General features: G+C 39.5%; 1 protein-coding gene across 1 annotated transcript; it reads left to right on the top strand.

The window, feature by feature from the left end:
* The first annotated feature begins 270 nt into the window (after positions 1 to 270).
* hvcn1 (hydrogen voltage-gated channel 1) lies at positions 271 to 15,874 on the top strand. The gene is made up of 6 exons (XM_020517076.2): positions 271 to 391; positions 1,117 to 1,306; positions 9,164 to 9,268; positions 14,959 to 15,190; positions 15,392 to 15,504; positions 15,580 to 15,874. Exons 2-6 carry the CDS (start codon positions 1,142 to 1,144, stop codon positions 15,643 to 15,645), a joined length of 681 nt encoding a protein of 226 aa, XP_020372665.1. The 5' UTR covers positions 271 to 391; positions 1,117 to 1,141; the 3' UTR covers positions 15,646 to 15,874.
* The last annotated feature ends 822 nt before the right edge of the window (positions 15,875 to 16,696 follow it).

Here is a 16,696-nt window from a genome sequence, read left to right as displayed (position 1 = left end):
CTTCCGTCCCCCCTCCGTCTCTTCCGTCCCCCCTCCGTCTCTTCCGTCCCCCCTCGCCCTCTCCCCTTCTCCCACCCCACCCCCTCATCCCACACCACCACCTTTCTCTGTCACTTCCACCCAACCCTCCCCTTTCTCTGTCTCTTCTGCCCTCCCCGACCCTCCCTTCCTCTCTGTCTTGCTCCCCCCCGCTTTTCTCTTCAGCTTCCCCCCCCCACTCACCTTCCTGTAACCTGAACCCCGCCTCGCCTTCCAGATTTTCATGAACTTCAGGGAGGTCGAATGCTGGTTTACATTTCATAAATTCCTTTTTTGTGAAAAGACTCAGACGGAGAAAAGGTGGCATTGGAGGCAGAATCTCCCAAAAGAGAGGAAAAAGAAACCCTGAATGGTAAATCATGAGAAATTTCAGTTATGACGGTAGATTGAAGAAGTTAGGATTGTTCTTCTTGGAGAAAAGATGGCTCAGAAGATGATCATGAGGGTGAAGGCATATGCAGGGAGAAACCGGTCCCCCTTATAAATATATCAAGAACTAGAGGGCACAGATTTAAAATGAGTTGCAATATGAGAAAATATGAGCTGAGAAAAACTTTTCTGCATGGGAGGTAGTTAGAGTCTGAATGCACTGCCTGGAAATGTGGCAGAGGCAGGTTCAATTGAAGAATTCAAGAGTGTCTTTGATGGTTATTTGGACATAAATAATATTCAAGAGTATGGTGAAAAAGCAAGAGACTGGTAGTATGTAGTGCTCATTTTAAGAGCTAGTGTAGATATGATGGGCAGAATGACCTCCTTCTGCACTAGAACACAGATGTGATTCTGTGTATTATTTCGCACAAACACTCAATTATTTTGCACATTACAGCGATCTTGATTTAAGGTATGATGTGTTTTTTTAAATAAAGCTTTACATTTTGAAAATGGTTTTGGAAAGGTTTGGAGGTTACAAAGTGAACCTGAATTACTCAAAGCCATTCATTATTATTGACTATTATAACCATCATGAGTTAAGAGTACTGTATTATCTGAAACCAGAATTGCTCTTGAATTTTTTTGACATACTCTGGAGATATGTTCACACATTTTGAATAATTTTATCTCCTGGTTTTATAGGACTGATATTTTTGTAAAAGCACTGATGGCAAACTTCCTAAAATACTTCACCACTGTGGGCGATGATTACCAAAAGTGGCAAGAAGAAGAAAGCCATGATGATCTAACAGATGCTAATGAAAAAAACTTTCCATCTGGATTAACTTTCAGGGATGCTCTCAAATGGTTATTTAATTCAAACAATTTTCAGGTACAGTCTTAAATTTAATACTAATAAATATCAACTATTGTACTGTATGTCTCGTTAAGGGATATAATTTCTGAAATTATATTTTAATACATATACAATAAAATTAGGATTGCGGAATTGTTGCACATTCTATAAAATGTTAGCTTCACAAGTTATTTAAAAAAAAGTGATAGAATTATTCAGAGATAACACATGTGGAGCTGGAGGAGCACAGCAGGCCAGGCAGCATCAGAGGAGCAAGAAAGCTGACGTTTCGGGTTGAAAATTTTGTGAAGAAGGGTCCCGACCCGAAAAGTCAATTTTCCTGCTCCTCTGATGCTGCCTGGCTTGCTATGTTCCTCCAGCTCTACACTGTGTTATCTCTGACTCCAGCATCAGCAGTTCTTACTATCCCTGACAGAATTATTCATGCTGGTTTATTCATTAGAGGTGGTTATCTATATGTGGTTAACCATGGCAAGCTAACAAAAATATCACTGGCCTCGAACAATACGTTTTGTGTCTTCATGAGACTACATTGGTGGCCTCTAATGCAGATGGAACAATGATTTAAAATGTCCTTTATATTATTTATTCTTTCACTAAACCTTCCATTTGGAATAAAAGCATGTACAGCTATCATCTAAAAGCAAGAAACAAGTTCCACAGGCTGTTATAAATCAGTAAGTTAATATTACAACGTCCCTACAGTGATGCAAATTAAATGGTTTGTTTTTTTTTAAATTAAGTTTAATAAAAGTTGGTTGTGCTTAAATAAAAATTGATTAGACATTAACATCAGAGTTGACTGAGCTATTCAAAGTCCTGTTGCCCTAAGTCTGGCGTGAATATTTTTGCATCTTCAGAGTGGAAGAAACTGGAAGCCTCAAGATTTTAAGAAAATCAGGAGTCAAAGGGACAGAAGAAATTAAAACAATCACTATCACTAGAGAAAAGGTATGAGGAGAACTAAGGGGATGAAAGGCTGACAAGCCCCCAGCACCTGCAGGCTGAAATCTTAGGGTTTTAAAAGAAGTGCCTGCAGAGATGGTGGATGCATTGGTTGTAACCTGCCACAAATTTCCTCGATTCTGGAAAGGACCCAGTGAATTGGAAAACCATGAAATAATACCACCCGTCAGCAAAAAAAGGAGATGCAAAGTAGAAACTATAAAATGCTAGAATCCACTATTAAGGAGTCAGTTACAAGACACTTAGAAAATTATACAGCAATCAGAGTCAGCATGGTTTTGTGAAAGGGAAATCGTGTTTGACAAATTTATTTTAATTTTTTTGAGGAGGTAGAAAGCAGAGTGAATGAAGGGAATCCTGTGGATGTAGCATCTTTGGATTTCTAAAAGACATTTGAGAAGGTCCCACGTAAAAGATTGCTACACAAGATAAGTGCTCACAATGTTGAGGGTATTGTGGAATGCTGTGGTACAGACAATCTGGGGACCATGTACAAGAGTCACAAAAAAAAAGCAAGCAGATACAGCAAGTAATTAGGAAGTCTTGCTACAAGTGTATAAGAGATTAGTGAAACCTCACCTACAGTGTGTGCAGTTTTGCATTTCCAATGAACCCTGCATTGGAAGCAGTTCAGAGAATGTTCATGAGGCCAATTCCTGCACTGGACGGGATTTGACATACAAGGGAAGGTTGGGGTCTATACTTAATGGAATTTAGAAGAATAAGTCATGTTGAACCAAATTAGATTCTAAGGGGGCTTGACTGGGTTAAACCCTGGGATGTTTCTCTTGTGGGGAGTTCACCCCTAGGAGGCACAGTTTTTAAAAAAAAAAAAAACCTTCAATTTAAGACCGAAATGAGGAGGAATTTCTTCTCTCAGTCCCATCTGGTTTTCTAATATCCTTCTAGGAAAGGAAAATTGTCATTCTTCCCTGTCTGGCCTATATGTGACTCCAGACCCACAGGTGGACTTTTAACTGCCTTCATAATGGCCTAGCAAGGCAGTCAATCACAGAAAGTCACAAAAAAGGAATGAAATCAGAAGGACTGCCGAGCATCAGCTAGGGTAAACACAGCCCTGTCAACCCTTCAGACTCCTTCTTACTAACATCTGGGACCAGTACGAAAATTGGGAAAGCTGCCTCTCAGGATAGTCGAGCAACAGCCTGGTATCATCCCATTCATGGAACAATTCCTTACGGACAATGCCCCAGACAATGCTATCACTATTCCTGGGTGTTTCCTGTCCCATGGGCATGGACAGATGGAGGTGGTGGCACAGTGATGTACAGTTGAGAGGGAGTTGCATTGGGAGAACTCCACTTGAGTTCAGAATCCACAAAGTCTCATGGGATTAGGACAGACAGGGGCGAGAAATCTGCTTGTTGATTATCACTTCTACTGTTCTCTCTGCAACCTTGTGGCCCAGCATATTCCTCACTCAACCATTAACAGCATGCCAGGGGATCAACCCTGGTTCAGTGTAGAACGCAGGAGGGGCATGCCTAAAAATCAGGTGTCAATCTGACAAAGTTACAAATCAGGACAACTTGCATGCCAAACAGCATAAGCAGCAAATGATAGACAGCACTAAGAGATTCCACAACGAACGGATCTGATCTATGCTCCGCAGTCCTACCACATCCAGTTGTGAATGGTGGTGAACAATGAAACAACTCACTGGAGGAGGAGGAGGAGAAGGATCCACAAAATCCCCATCCTCAGTGATGGAAGAGCCCAGCACACTGTGCAAAAGATGAGGCTAAGCAGTCTTCAGCCAGAAGTGCTGAGTTAATGATCTTTCTTGGCCTCCTCCAGAGGACACAGCAATTCAATACATTGCATTTAATGTCAAGAAGTGACTGAAGAGACTCATTTCTGCAGAGGTTATGGGGCTTGAGAATATACCAGCAATAGTTCTGAAGACTGATGTTTCAGAACTTGACACACACCTTGCCAAACTGTTCCAGTACAGCTACAACACTGGCATCTGCCCGACCAATGTGGAAAATTGTTCAGGTATGTCCTATTCATAAAATATAAGAAAAATCCAACCCAGCCAGTTACGACCCCATCCATCTACCCTTAATCATTACTAAAGAGATAGAAAGTGTCATCAACAGTACTGTCAAGCAGCACTTGAATAGTGATAACCTGCTCACTGACCAGTCTGGGTTCTGCCAGAGCCATTCAGCTCCTGACCTTATTACAGCCTTTGGTTCAAACATGGACGAAAGAGCTGACTTTCAAAGTGAGGTGAAACTGACAGCACTTGACATCAAAGTCATAGTTGACAGAGTATGGTATCAAGGAGCCCTGGCAAAACTAGAGTCAATGGGAATGAAAGGAAAACTGGTTGATGTTATAACTAGCACAAAAGAAAATGATGGTTATCGGAGGTCAGTCATCTCAGCTACAGGGCATCGCTGCAGGTGTTCCTCAGGGTAGTGTCCTAGGCCTAGCAATCTTCAGCTACAACATCAATAACCTTCCCTCCATCATAAGGTCAGATGAGGGGATGTTCATTTATGGCGGCACAATGTTCAGCACCTTTTGTGACTCCTCCAATACTGAAGCAGTCCATGTCCTGAACAACAGCAAGGCTTGGACTGACAAGTAACAAGTAATGTTCGGGCCATGGAATGCCGGGCAATGACCATCTCCAACAAGAGAGAATCTAACCACTGTCCCACGACATTACTGTCACTGAATCCTCCAATCCTGGGGGTTGTCATTGACCAGATACTGAACTGGGCTAGCCATCTAAATGTAGTGGCTACAATACCAGGTCAGAGGCTAGGAATATAGCAGTGAGTATCTCGCCTCCTGCGTCCCCAAAGCCTGTCCACCATCTACAAGGCACAAGTCGGGAGTGAGATGGCATACTCGCCCATTGCGTAAATGAATGCAGCTCCAACAACACGAGAAATATGACACCATCAGAGCCAAGGCATACAAGGCTATGGGCCAAGTGCTGGAAAATAGGATTAGAATAGTTAGGTGTTTTTGACCAGCGCAGCCTCAATGGGCTGAAGAGACTTTAATCTGTGCTGTTGACCTTTATGACTCAAAGTAGCCTTCTTGATATGCACCACCATTAGAAAAATTCACTCCCTCCGTTACTGAGCAGTAGAATGTGCCATTTATATAATGCAATGCAGAAGTTCACCAAGGATCCTGAGCCAGTTCTATTTGAATTCAAATAGTAACATTAAAACCATGACCACTACCATCTAGAAGGACAAGGACAGCAGATACATGGGAACACCACCACTTGCAAGTTCCTTCCAAGCCACTACCGATCTTGATTTGGAAATATATCGTCATTTCTTCGCTGTTGCTGGGTCAAAATCCTGGAACTCCTTCCGTAACAGTACATGGACCGCAGCGGTTCAAAAGGTAGCTCACCACCACCTTCACAAGGGCAACTGGATCCTTTGGTCCAACCAGTCCATGCCGACTATAATCCCAAACTAAACTATTCCCACTTGCCACAACAAAAATGGAAGTTCCTGGAAAAGCTCAGCAGGTCTGGCAGTATCTGTGAAGAAAAAGTCAGAGTTAACGTTTTGGGTCCGTTCTGAGGAAGGGTCACCTAGACTTGAAACATTAACTCTGACTTTTTCTTCACAGATGCTGCCAGACCTGCTGAGCTTCTCCAGCAACTTCTGTTTTTGTTTCTGATTTACAGCATCTGCAGTTCTTTCGGTTTTTATTTAGTCTCACATGCCTGTGCTTGGTGCATATCTCTCAAACATTTCTTATTCACGTATTTATCCAAATGTCTTTTAAATGTTGTAACTGTCCCCGCATCTACCACTTCCTCTGGCAGTTCATTCCACACATGAACCATTCTCTGTGGAGGGAAAAAAAATTGCTTCTCATGTCTTTTTTTAAATCTTGCTCCTCTTGCCTTAAAAATGTACCCCTTAGTCGTGAAATCTCCCACACTAGGGAAATGACACCTACATTCACCTTATCTGCACCCATCATGATTTTATAAACCTCTGTAAGGTCACCCCTCAAACTCCTACATTCCAGTGAAAAGAATCCCAGTCTAACCAGTCACTCCTTTATAATCCAAACTCTCCATTCCTGGCAACATCCTGGTAAATCTCTTCTGAATCCTCTCCAGCTTAAAGATATTTTTCCTATAACAGGGCGACCAGAACTGGACACAGTACTCCAGAAGAGGCCTCACCAATGACCTGTACAACCTCAACATAACGTCCCAACTCCCATACTCGAAGGTCTGAGCAATGAAGGCAAACACGCTAACACTGCCTTAACCACTCTGTCAATATATGATGCAAACTTCAAAGAATTATGTATCTGAACCATCTGTTCTACAACAGTACCCAAGGCCTACTTTTAATTGTATAAGTCCTGCCTTTGTTTGTTTTACCAAAATGCAATACCTTGCATTTATCCAAATTACTCTATTAAAATTGTGGACTCTAAGGTCAACGTTGAAGATTGTCCAATCTAATATTAGACTACTTTGCTGGTGTCTGATCAATTTTTAGGAGTTGGAGCAAGGCTGTTTCTTGTTATGCACTTCCATCAGGTGATAAAATTATTGGGACTGAATCCATGACAATGTGTGAATTGTCTTTTGGGTAGATTATCTTTGCAATATTTAATGTCCTCATTGCCCTATTTAATTTGATCAAATTCTCTCTTTATGCACACAGTTAAAAGAATCAGGAGGTCAAAATTTGTGAACAGTTTTATGATTAAATTAGCAAGTCGAATGTAGGATTATAACAGAGCTTTGCTGTGGTTTTGACATCCCCACATAACTTGAATGTGGAACATTGTTGTAGTCTATTCAGGAACTATGTGAACATGTCATGTTTTGAGCATAATATCACCATGGATACTGCCAGTAAGAAAGTTATTTTGTTTCATTTGCATTCACAATTAAGGAACAGCATTGTTGAATAAATATCACTGCCAGATTCAAGCATAATTTTATTTAATATATAACATTGCTATTGAAACTGATTTTGAATTTTGGGTCTTTGTAAACTAGTTTGGATCCTGTGTAACTATTGGAATCGTGTAAAGATTGGGTTTTCTGGACTTTGAAATTTGTAGAGATGAAGGTCATTTATGGGCAGCAGTTAATGTACAAGAAATGGGTTGATCAGGTAATGTTGTGGGAAGGAAGCACAAGTGGTTTATGGCTGGACGGTAAATTGACATAACTATTATTACCTGCTTTATTTACAGAGTTTGGAGGGTTACAATTTGATTTTTTTTAAAAATTTTAATTAGTTGTTTTGTAGCCCAAAATTCTTTAAATTTCTTTGACATGAATTTATTCTTGCAGTAATGCATCAGTGGCAGTATGATGTTCCACATATATGCTTCAGGAACCATAAAAACTAGAGCAAAGTAACCAACAGGCCCACACTGGACAGGCTAAGCTTTCAAAGGCTGAGCTTTATCAGTTATAGAGTCAGACAGATATACAGAACGGAAACAGACCCTTTAGTGCAAGTCATCCGTGCTGAACAGCCATCCTATGTAAATCTAGTCCCATTTGCCAGCATTTGGCCCATATGCCTCTAAATCCTTCCTATACATATACCCATCCAGGTGCCTTTTAAATGTTGTAATTGTACCAGCCTCCTCCACTTCCTTTGACAGCTCATTCCATACACATAGCACCTGCGTGAAAAATTTTCCCCTTAGGTCCCTTTTATATGTTTCCCCTCTCGCCTTAAACCTATGCCCTCTAGTTTTGGACTCCCCCACCCCAGGGAAAATACCTTGCCTATTTACCCTATCCATGCCCCTCATGATTTTATAAACCTCTGTAAGGTCACCCTTCAGCCTCTGACGCTCCAGGGAAAATAGCCCCAGCCTTTTCATCATCTCCCTATAGCTTGAACCCTCCAACATCCTTGTAAAACTTTTCTGAACCCTTTCTACTTTCACAAAATCCTTCCAATGGTAGCCTAACCAATGTCCTGTACAGCTGCAACGTGACTGACCAACTCCCATACTCAATGCACTGATCAATAAAAATACTAAACGCCTTCTTCACTATCCTATCTACCTGTGACTCCACTTTCATGGAGCTATGAACCTGCACTCCAAGATCTCTTTGTTCAGCAACACTTCCCAGAACTTTACCACTAAGTGTATAATCCTGCCCTGATTTGCTTTTTCCAAAATGCAGCACCTCACATATATGTAAATTAAACTCCACCTGCCACTCCATGGCCCATTGGCCCATCTGATCAAGATCCTGTTGTACTCTGAGGTAACCTTCACTGTCCACTACACCTCCAATTTTGGTGTCATCTGCAAACTTACTCACCAGACCTCCTATGTTCATATTCTAAATCACTTATATAAATGACAAAAAGCAGTGGACCCAGCACCAATCCTTGTGGCACGCTGCTGGTCACAGGCCTCCAGTCTGAAAATTTGTATTCCTTTTGAGAAATTTTAAAATAGTAAGCTGCACCAACAAAATAAAATTTTGGAATTCTGATTGTTTACTCCACAGACCAGCTACAACTCTCTTCTTTAATTGCTAAAGTCAGCCACTGGTAACTGTCAAACTATCACATTACTTAATTAGTGAAATAAAATGAGAAATGTCATGAAATTCACATTTTGAGTCCTTTAAGTAAAGGGATACACTTTGCTATTGTCATTCTTTACATGGGTGAAACAACAATGTATTGCACATATGTTAGACAAAGGCTGTTTGCAAACTGGACAACCTGTTTCCAGGCAGGCAAGGTAGTGACAAAAAGTTACATTTAACTGTACTAAAGATGTTAAGAACCTGCTCTGAATAGAATTTACTGCAAATAATGTGCTATGGCCGTGTCTGCTGTACCTGCTCCTACAGTGCACTTACTTTCAATGTTTTATTTAAAACAGATTGCCGTTGTGTGTTTAGTCATTCTGGATGCATTGTTTGTACTGTGTGAATTGCTGATGGATTTAGCAGTCATTGAAGTGGACAAAGAGAAAATAGCGCCTCAGGTATGATCAAATCCATTTATGTCAATTTTAATAGCAATAAGTTATATTTATATATTTTAAAGTTTCGTTAAAGGTGAAAGATGCAGAGTGGCGGCAAGGTTTAGAGATAAATTCAGTTGCTTGAGACATCAATGGCTAATGGTTGGGGTGAAGCGATGGGAGATGCAAAACGCTGGAGTCAGAGGATCAAAATATTTGGGATCTAGGCTGGCAAATTTGTGGAGATTGAGCAACTTAGAGAGTTGAGGAAGAATAAGACCATGAAGGGGTTTAAAACCACATGATGAGAATTTTAAATTTTAGGTCTTGTGGATAGAATGGTGTGGTAATGAGGATGAGGGTATAAGAGAAGTTTGCATGAGCTGAAGTTATAATATTTGAGTCTGAAGGTGACAGACACGGATGAAGACTTCAGAAGGAAGATGATGTTAATAATGTGCAAGTCTTTGCAATGGAAATGATGTAGAGTTAGATGAACAGATCCCATTACTGATGTTCTATTAACTCATCTACTATCAGTGATTTAAAGTATATTTAGTTTATTGGTCTTTTTCAGCTTTTTAAGTTTACCAGGTGGGGAAATGTTGTAAGATGAACAAAGATGGACTTCTACTGTGAAATGTTGGCATGAAATGAGGTTTTTTTAAAAAGTAATAATAAATTACTACAAGGCAATGGTTAGTTAGGTTATATATTGAACAGAGGACATTGATGCCATAAAGCAGACAGAGTAGATTGACCAGGATGATGAAAGGAATAAGAAACTAGTTATTTCAAAAAGCTCTAGTTCTGCACTAGAGTAGCAAAGACCAAGAGAAAATTTGAGAGGTTATTAAACAATCCCTGAAGAAGGGTAACTGAACTTGAAACATTAACTCTGCCTTCTGCCCACAGATGCTGCCAGACCTGCTAAGTTTCTCCAGCAATTTATATTTTTGTTTAAAATGATCACATTTTTATAGTTTAAACAGGAAAAGAATATTTACTGAGGATTTTGTAAATGGCTATTGAAATTAAAATAATAATACTGAAAGATTGAGCCATTTTGAATGGGGAAAATTGTTATAGCTCTTCCACAGGCTGTGGTTAAGGGAAGCACAGAAAGTGTCTAGGAACAGGATTAGCTTTTGGTTGTTCTGATAGAAAGTTAGCCCAAACACAGTGAATTCTTCTGGACTGTGTAACCATAATTGAATAGCTATTTCATTCCACTTAAATTTAATGGGATCACAAATGAACAAATAAATCATACCAAGTACGTTCAATGCAATTTATAAGCAGCCTTTATTCATGATCAGATCATTTTTCAAATCTAATTCATTACAGCTTCACTGTTAATTTTGCCTGCTTTGCAAGTTCATTTACCAATTAATCAGAGTACATATCCTGCCTGTATCACCATCACAGAATAGCAATAAAGATGAATACTTTCCAAGAGAATCTTCCTCCCTGAACCTAATTCTTAATGAACACCATTGTGTAGTAAAGATCAGACCACATGAAGTTGCATTCATCGCACACCCATGCAGAAATGCATTACATATCACAAAAGTCACACAATGTTCCTTTAAATATACTGATGTACCTATAGTTTCTTTTGGATTACATGTAGCATCATTAAAGAAATTTTGACTTATTGCTGTTCAGAGTTGCATGTAATTTTGCAAATACAAGTCTCACCCTGAGGTTAGCGAATGTAGATGTTTTCAGAAAGCCTGAAGTCATATGGGTGAAATGTCAACTAACAAGAAGAAACAGAATGGAATGAAACATGAAATAATATGAACAAATTATAGAATAGAATCAATACAATGGTTGTAGCATAGAGGAAGCCATTTTGTCTATTGTCTGTGTGGGCTTTTTGAAAGAACATGCCTGGTTCACCTTATCCTTTCCCTGGAGCCTTGCAATTTTTTTGCTTTAGATAATTGAAATTGGAGAGCATATTAAAAGTTGTAAAACAACAATTAACTAAAGCAGTGCCAATTAATGAATGTATTTGAAACTTTGATAATCACATGGGCACCTCATCAGGTTTTTCACATCCTGTTCTATCTAAAAATTAATAACATTGTCAATAACAACACAACTTCTTAAATGTATCTTTCATCCACCAAATAATCAATCTTGGAAGTCACCAAATAAAAAAAAACTAAGAAGGGAGTCCACATTTTGGAATTCATATGCATTAGTCAATAGTCATTTTAAGGTTAAAGCACTGGAATTCAGTCTCTTTGTGGTCCTGTATTTATGAATTTTTAAAATTTACTTATGGAATGTGGGCATCGCTGGTTGGCCATCATTTATTGCCTGTTCCTAATTGGCCTTAAGAAGGTGGTGGTTAGCTACCTTCTTGAACCGCTTGTAGTCCATGTGCTGTAGGTAGACCCGTAATGCCCTTAGGAAGGGAATTCCAGGATTTTGACCCAGCGACAGTGAAGGAACAGTGAACTGTTTCTAAGTCAGAATGATAAGTGGTTTTGAGGTGACCTTGCAGGTGGTAGTCTTCCAATGTATCTGCTGCCCTCCTCCTTCAAGATGGAGGTGGTCATGGGTTTGGAAGGTGCGTTCCAAGAATCTTCGGCAAATTTCTGTGGTGCACCTTGTAAGACAGTACATGCTGCTGCTGAGCACCACTGATGGGAGGGAATGGATTTTTTTGTGCATGTGCCAATCTCACGGGCTATTTTGCCCTGGATGATGTTGACCTTGATTGTGGCTGACTTATTATAATCAGAAATATTAGGCTTTGATACTGTTAAATATGAGTTGGTTGATCTCAATTTTGCCTGTGACAGGGGTTTAGAGGGAGAAAAATTGGCCAGAGTTCCCAATTTAACCAATGATCCTTAGGCTAGTGCTGTACAAGACTATGTAGAGCCAGGCAATGATGTCATTACGGATGAGGAGTCACAGGGAATTCACTGTCCAGTTGTTGTAGCCCTGGCCATTTTGATGAGATGTCATGTTTGACAATGCAAAATGTCAATTTTGAGTGTAATCTGCTTGAATTATTCTGAGGCCAGTATTTTTTTGAAAAAAGTTAAATTCCCTTTCCAAAGGAGGGTATCCAATAATTTTTCGCGTACTTGAGGATTGAATTATCATGATAAATTGCATACATTTGGCTGGTATTTCCTTTTTAGTATAGAAGATAATGTGGTTATCTGAGAGAGGTGCTTTAAAAGATGTTAAAAGGAATCAACAGGGAGCTACAAAGAAACCATTCCTCTGGGGAGGGGTACAATTAAGAATGACAGGGCATTATCTTAAAGGGAGAGCCTGGCCATTTATAATAAAATTGGGAAGCATTTCTTTACAAAGTCTAGAATTATCTTTCCCCAAAAGGCTGTGGATACTAGAACATTAAAGCTTTCAAGACTGATCAATAGATTTTTCTTGGGTAAGGGTATCAAAGATAAAAGAACTAAGATGGGCAAATGGAGTTGAGGTAAGATAAGCCAAAATATGTGGTAGTACAGGTTTAAAGGATTTAATAAGAACATGTAAACATTAAAAAATGGAACAGCAGTAGCCCATTCAGACCTTGGAGCTATTTAATGAGTTCATGGCTGATCTTCTACTTTAACACCACTTTTGTGTATGATCTCTTTTATCACGATGCTTTTAATACATAACATATGTTAAGACTGAGATTGATAGATTTCTATGATACAGTCCTCTGGGATAAAGAATTACAAAATTTCACCATCCACTGAGTGAAGAATTTCCTCCCTGTCTCGTTCATAAATGGCAGATCCCCTAACCTGAGACCACATCCCCTGGTTCTGTATCTCCCAGACATGGGAAATGTAATTCTTGTCTCTAGCCTGTCAATCCCTACAGTAATTTTGTACGTTTGAATAATATCACTTCTCATTCTTCAGAGAACATTGGTCCAGTCTGTTCAATCTTTAATGGCTACAGTTCCTCTGGTCCTCTTGTGCCTCAGCCTTTACTTGCGCCAACATAGCCAGCACACCAGCTTTTATCTTGATCTATTGTTTCACAAATGTTTAGTTCCATTATTATCCTACTTTTCCTTGGGTATATACTATCCCTGAGTAAATATTATCAATTATGTATGGGGTCAACTTCCTGCGTTATCTAGTTACTGTTGCCCTTGATTTCAAAATCATCAATGTCGTCCTACACCTCGTCTAACAACTTGGGGAATGAACAAAAATTTTTCAAACTCCACTAAGACTGAAATGATCCTGTTTAGCTCCTGCCAAACACTCTCCCACATTAGTACATAATTCCGTCCTTCTGATACTTTTCTCAGGTTGAACCCAGTGACAAAAAAGTCAATTCTTGACTGTCTGCATCCTATCCTAAAACAGTCCTTACTTTCGTTTGTCTTCACTTTGTTCCCCGTTTACCCAACATATTAATTTGAAGATCTTTGCACTTGTATATTTTTCCCTGATTCTGCTTGCAACACACTTACTCTGGCCTTTTGACTTGGTCCTTCTGTCTATTCTATACTTCCCTTCCTTCACTGACAGAAATTCATGCTGACAAATGGTTTCATGAGCGTTTGTAGCTCGCTCTTGTTATCTTCGGGAGACCTGTCCTTGTGTGCAGATCTAAACACGAAGCCGTCAGTTTTTGCTCCGTCATCAAACATGCCCTAGAGTTAGATTCAAAGTAGTATCTTGCCTGTCTAGAAGAGGATAAAGGTAAAACATTCACCTGCAACACATCCACCCCACGCAATCTAATGCGCTGTATCCAACCCCATGACCCCTTATACCCCACTCCCAACTTAGTGCATACTTCCACAATTTCCCCTTCACCTACCATGCTAACTCAGTGAGTACCCACAAGCAGCCATGTGGATAGGAGAAAAAAAATATATAGTTCTACATTGGACATTGCACACTGTACTCTTAGAGAAAAGTACATCTATGCATAAAAATATGTGCTGAGATCTTGCACAGTTCCAGGGATCTACGCACAATCTTCTCTAGAGTTAACAGTCTGAAAGGGCCACTGAACCCAACCCTCAAAGGATATCTGGTGCTCACCCCCAAGCTGTCCTAGGATGGATATCTGCAGGGGTACCTCAGCTCTCCAAAGGGATAATCTAGCTATTCAAAAGATATGCACTGAGGACACCCGTGCTGGCCTAGTCTACAATCAAGGTTCCAGAGACCAGGGACTCCAAAATCTGACCAGTGGAAGCAGTTGTTCATGTAAGTGTAAATGACCAGCTACCTCTGGGAAGGAGGTATGCATAAACAATAGACTGCCCTTGTGAAAGTGAAATATTGATTTCAGGGACTTGGGATTCCTGACAGCTTTCTTGCTTCAGCAGAGGTGTCTCTGGTTTAATGAAAATCAAGGCCAGGCGTCAACCATTAAGTTTCAGATGGTGTTATATAGCAATCGGCTACAAAATCCTTGGGGAATACTGCCACTTCCTCTCTCTACAAACATCTACTAGCCCATACTTGAAATTGAACTACAAGCGACTGGGACGTTTATGTACATAGCCATTAAGGAAGGTATAACCTAATACAAAAATAGTTTTCAGTGGATTGACAAACATATGGAAATTAATTTGAGATAGTCATATTAATTTCTAAAATGCTACATTAAAAATGATTTTCTAAACATATTAAATCACGTGTTTTATTTCATTTGTTATTTGACTGCAGATTTAACAAATGTTCCTTCTTTTCCAGGTATTTCACTACCTGAGTATTGCTATTTTGACTTTCTTTATATTGGAGCTGATTGGTAAATTATATGCCTTCCGTTTGGAATTTTTCTGGCACAAGTTTGAAGTCCTGGATGCAGTAATTGTTATTGTATCTTTCATTCTTGATATTGTCTACATCTCCCGGGAAGATGCTTTTGATGGCGTGGGCTTACTTATACTGCTTCGACTGTGGAGAGTGGCAAGAATAATAAATGGTACGGTTCATAATTGAATATCTTTAAATGGGTTGATACAAAATTTGGAAAAGGGAGATGGATTTCTTTTGTCTTGACACCTTAAACAGTTGAATTCAGCCACTAGGCCAGGAAAGCTATATTAATCAGTCAATAGTTAAACTTTAATGCTGAATAAACTGACCATTCGGTACATTTAGTAGCGTTTCTAACTCACTATAGGAATCCTGATGACTGTGAAGTCACGTGCAGTAAAGAAAGAAACTGAGCTTAAACATGCAAACACCCACCTCAACCGGAGAATTGGTGAGCTCCAGAATGAATGCACTCAACTGGTAAGATCATCCACCTTACAAAGGTCGTTTGTTTTTAAAATAAATTGTTTCTGACTTGTCAAATTCCTTTTGTAGACACAAGAAGTTGAGAGACTACGTAGATTGCTCCAGGAACACAACATAAATGATCCGATCAACTAAAATTGCTTTCTGCATAAGTTTTGAATGAAAGCTGAATTTAGAATGGCACTTGAAATAATTTTTGTAAACACTCCGCCTGAGTCTTTTCAGAATAAGACACAGCTTTTCTTGTGTACCTCAGAAGATAATGGTGTACATTTTCTAACAATGATGTGATGCCAAAGAATGATAATCAAGCTTGCTTCCCATAATTCAATTTTTATTAAAAAAAGGCCATTTGTTCAAATCATCATCCTTGTGTTTATATTCCACTCTTACCTCAATAACTAAAAATAATAATTCATTAAAGATTACTCATCAGGCAGTTGGTGGCTGGATAAATTTTGTTTGTGATTAAAATCCTATGTTCTTTTGCTTTTCACCTCCTGAATTTGAACTGATTGGAGCCAGGAGTATATACATGCAGTTCACCATGAATGTCACATCCAAGAGGCTACTAGGAAGAGTGCACCCTCAGCAACGTGACCGAGATTGGAAACAATCAAATCTGACAGTAATTCACCTTGAATTTGAATAAATATTTTTCTCTGTAAACACGAACTTAAATGCTACAAAAGACTAGAATATCTCTTCTGTGCTAAAGATGCTGACTACTTACTAGGGTAGGTAGTAACCATCATTAGCAGCTTCTGGTATCTGAAATGAAAACAAAGTGCTGGATATAACTGAGCAGGCCTGGCAGTGAGAAGGTGAGTCAACATTTAAATTTGAGTCTGACTCTTCAGAATTGAAGAATGGTAGAAATAAGTTGAGTTTCTTGCTGTTGTCTGAATATTAACTCAGCTTCACCTTCCTTCAATTCCTAACAAGTCATGTAAAACTCAGCATTAAGTCTCTGCCATCTGTGTGTGTTAATGCTGCATTTACTAACTGAGCTGTCAGTGCAGCTTCTGGGATTGATTGTAAACTGTAAGACTGTGTGGCTTCCACCTTGGAAGAAAAAAAGATACGTTTTGGAAAATTGGTGTCATTGACTTAAGCGAAATCTGTCTCTGTGCACATCCATCTTTGGACCTTACCATTGAGGGAGTGGTGCAAAAATCCACCAGAC

Source organism: Rhincodon typus, chromosome 24, assembly GCF_021869965.1.
Source record: "Rhincodon typus isolate 14 chromosome 24, sRhiTyp1.1, whole genome shotgun sequence".
Classification (NCBI taxonomy): domain Eukaryota; kingdom Metazoa; phylum Chordata; class Chondrichthyes; order Orectolobiformes; family Rhincodontidae; genus Rhincodon; species Rhincodon typus.
Note: the sequence above shows the minus strand (reverse complement) of the source record. Positions and strands in the feature narration are given on the sequence as shown.

Excerpts from the sequence above, each read along its gene's own strand:
- hvcn1 (XM_020517076.2), top strand. The coding sequence starts at position 1,142 with ATGGCAAACTTCCTAAAATACTTCACCACTGTGGGCGATGATTACCAA. Across the intron at positions 9,269-14,958 it reads AAGAGAAAATAGCGCCTCAG|GTATTTCACTACCTGAGTAT; the intron begins GTATGATCAAAT and ends CTTCTTTTCCAG. Across the intron at positions 15,191-15,391 it reads AGTGGCAAGAATAATAAATG|GAATCCTGATGACTGTGAAG; the intron begins GTACGGTTCATA and ends AACTCACTATAG.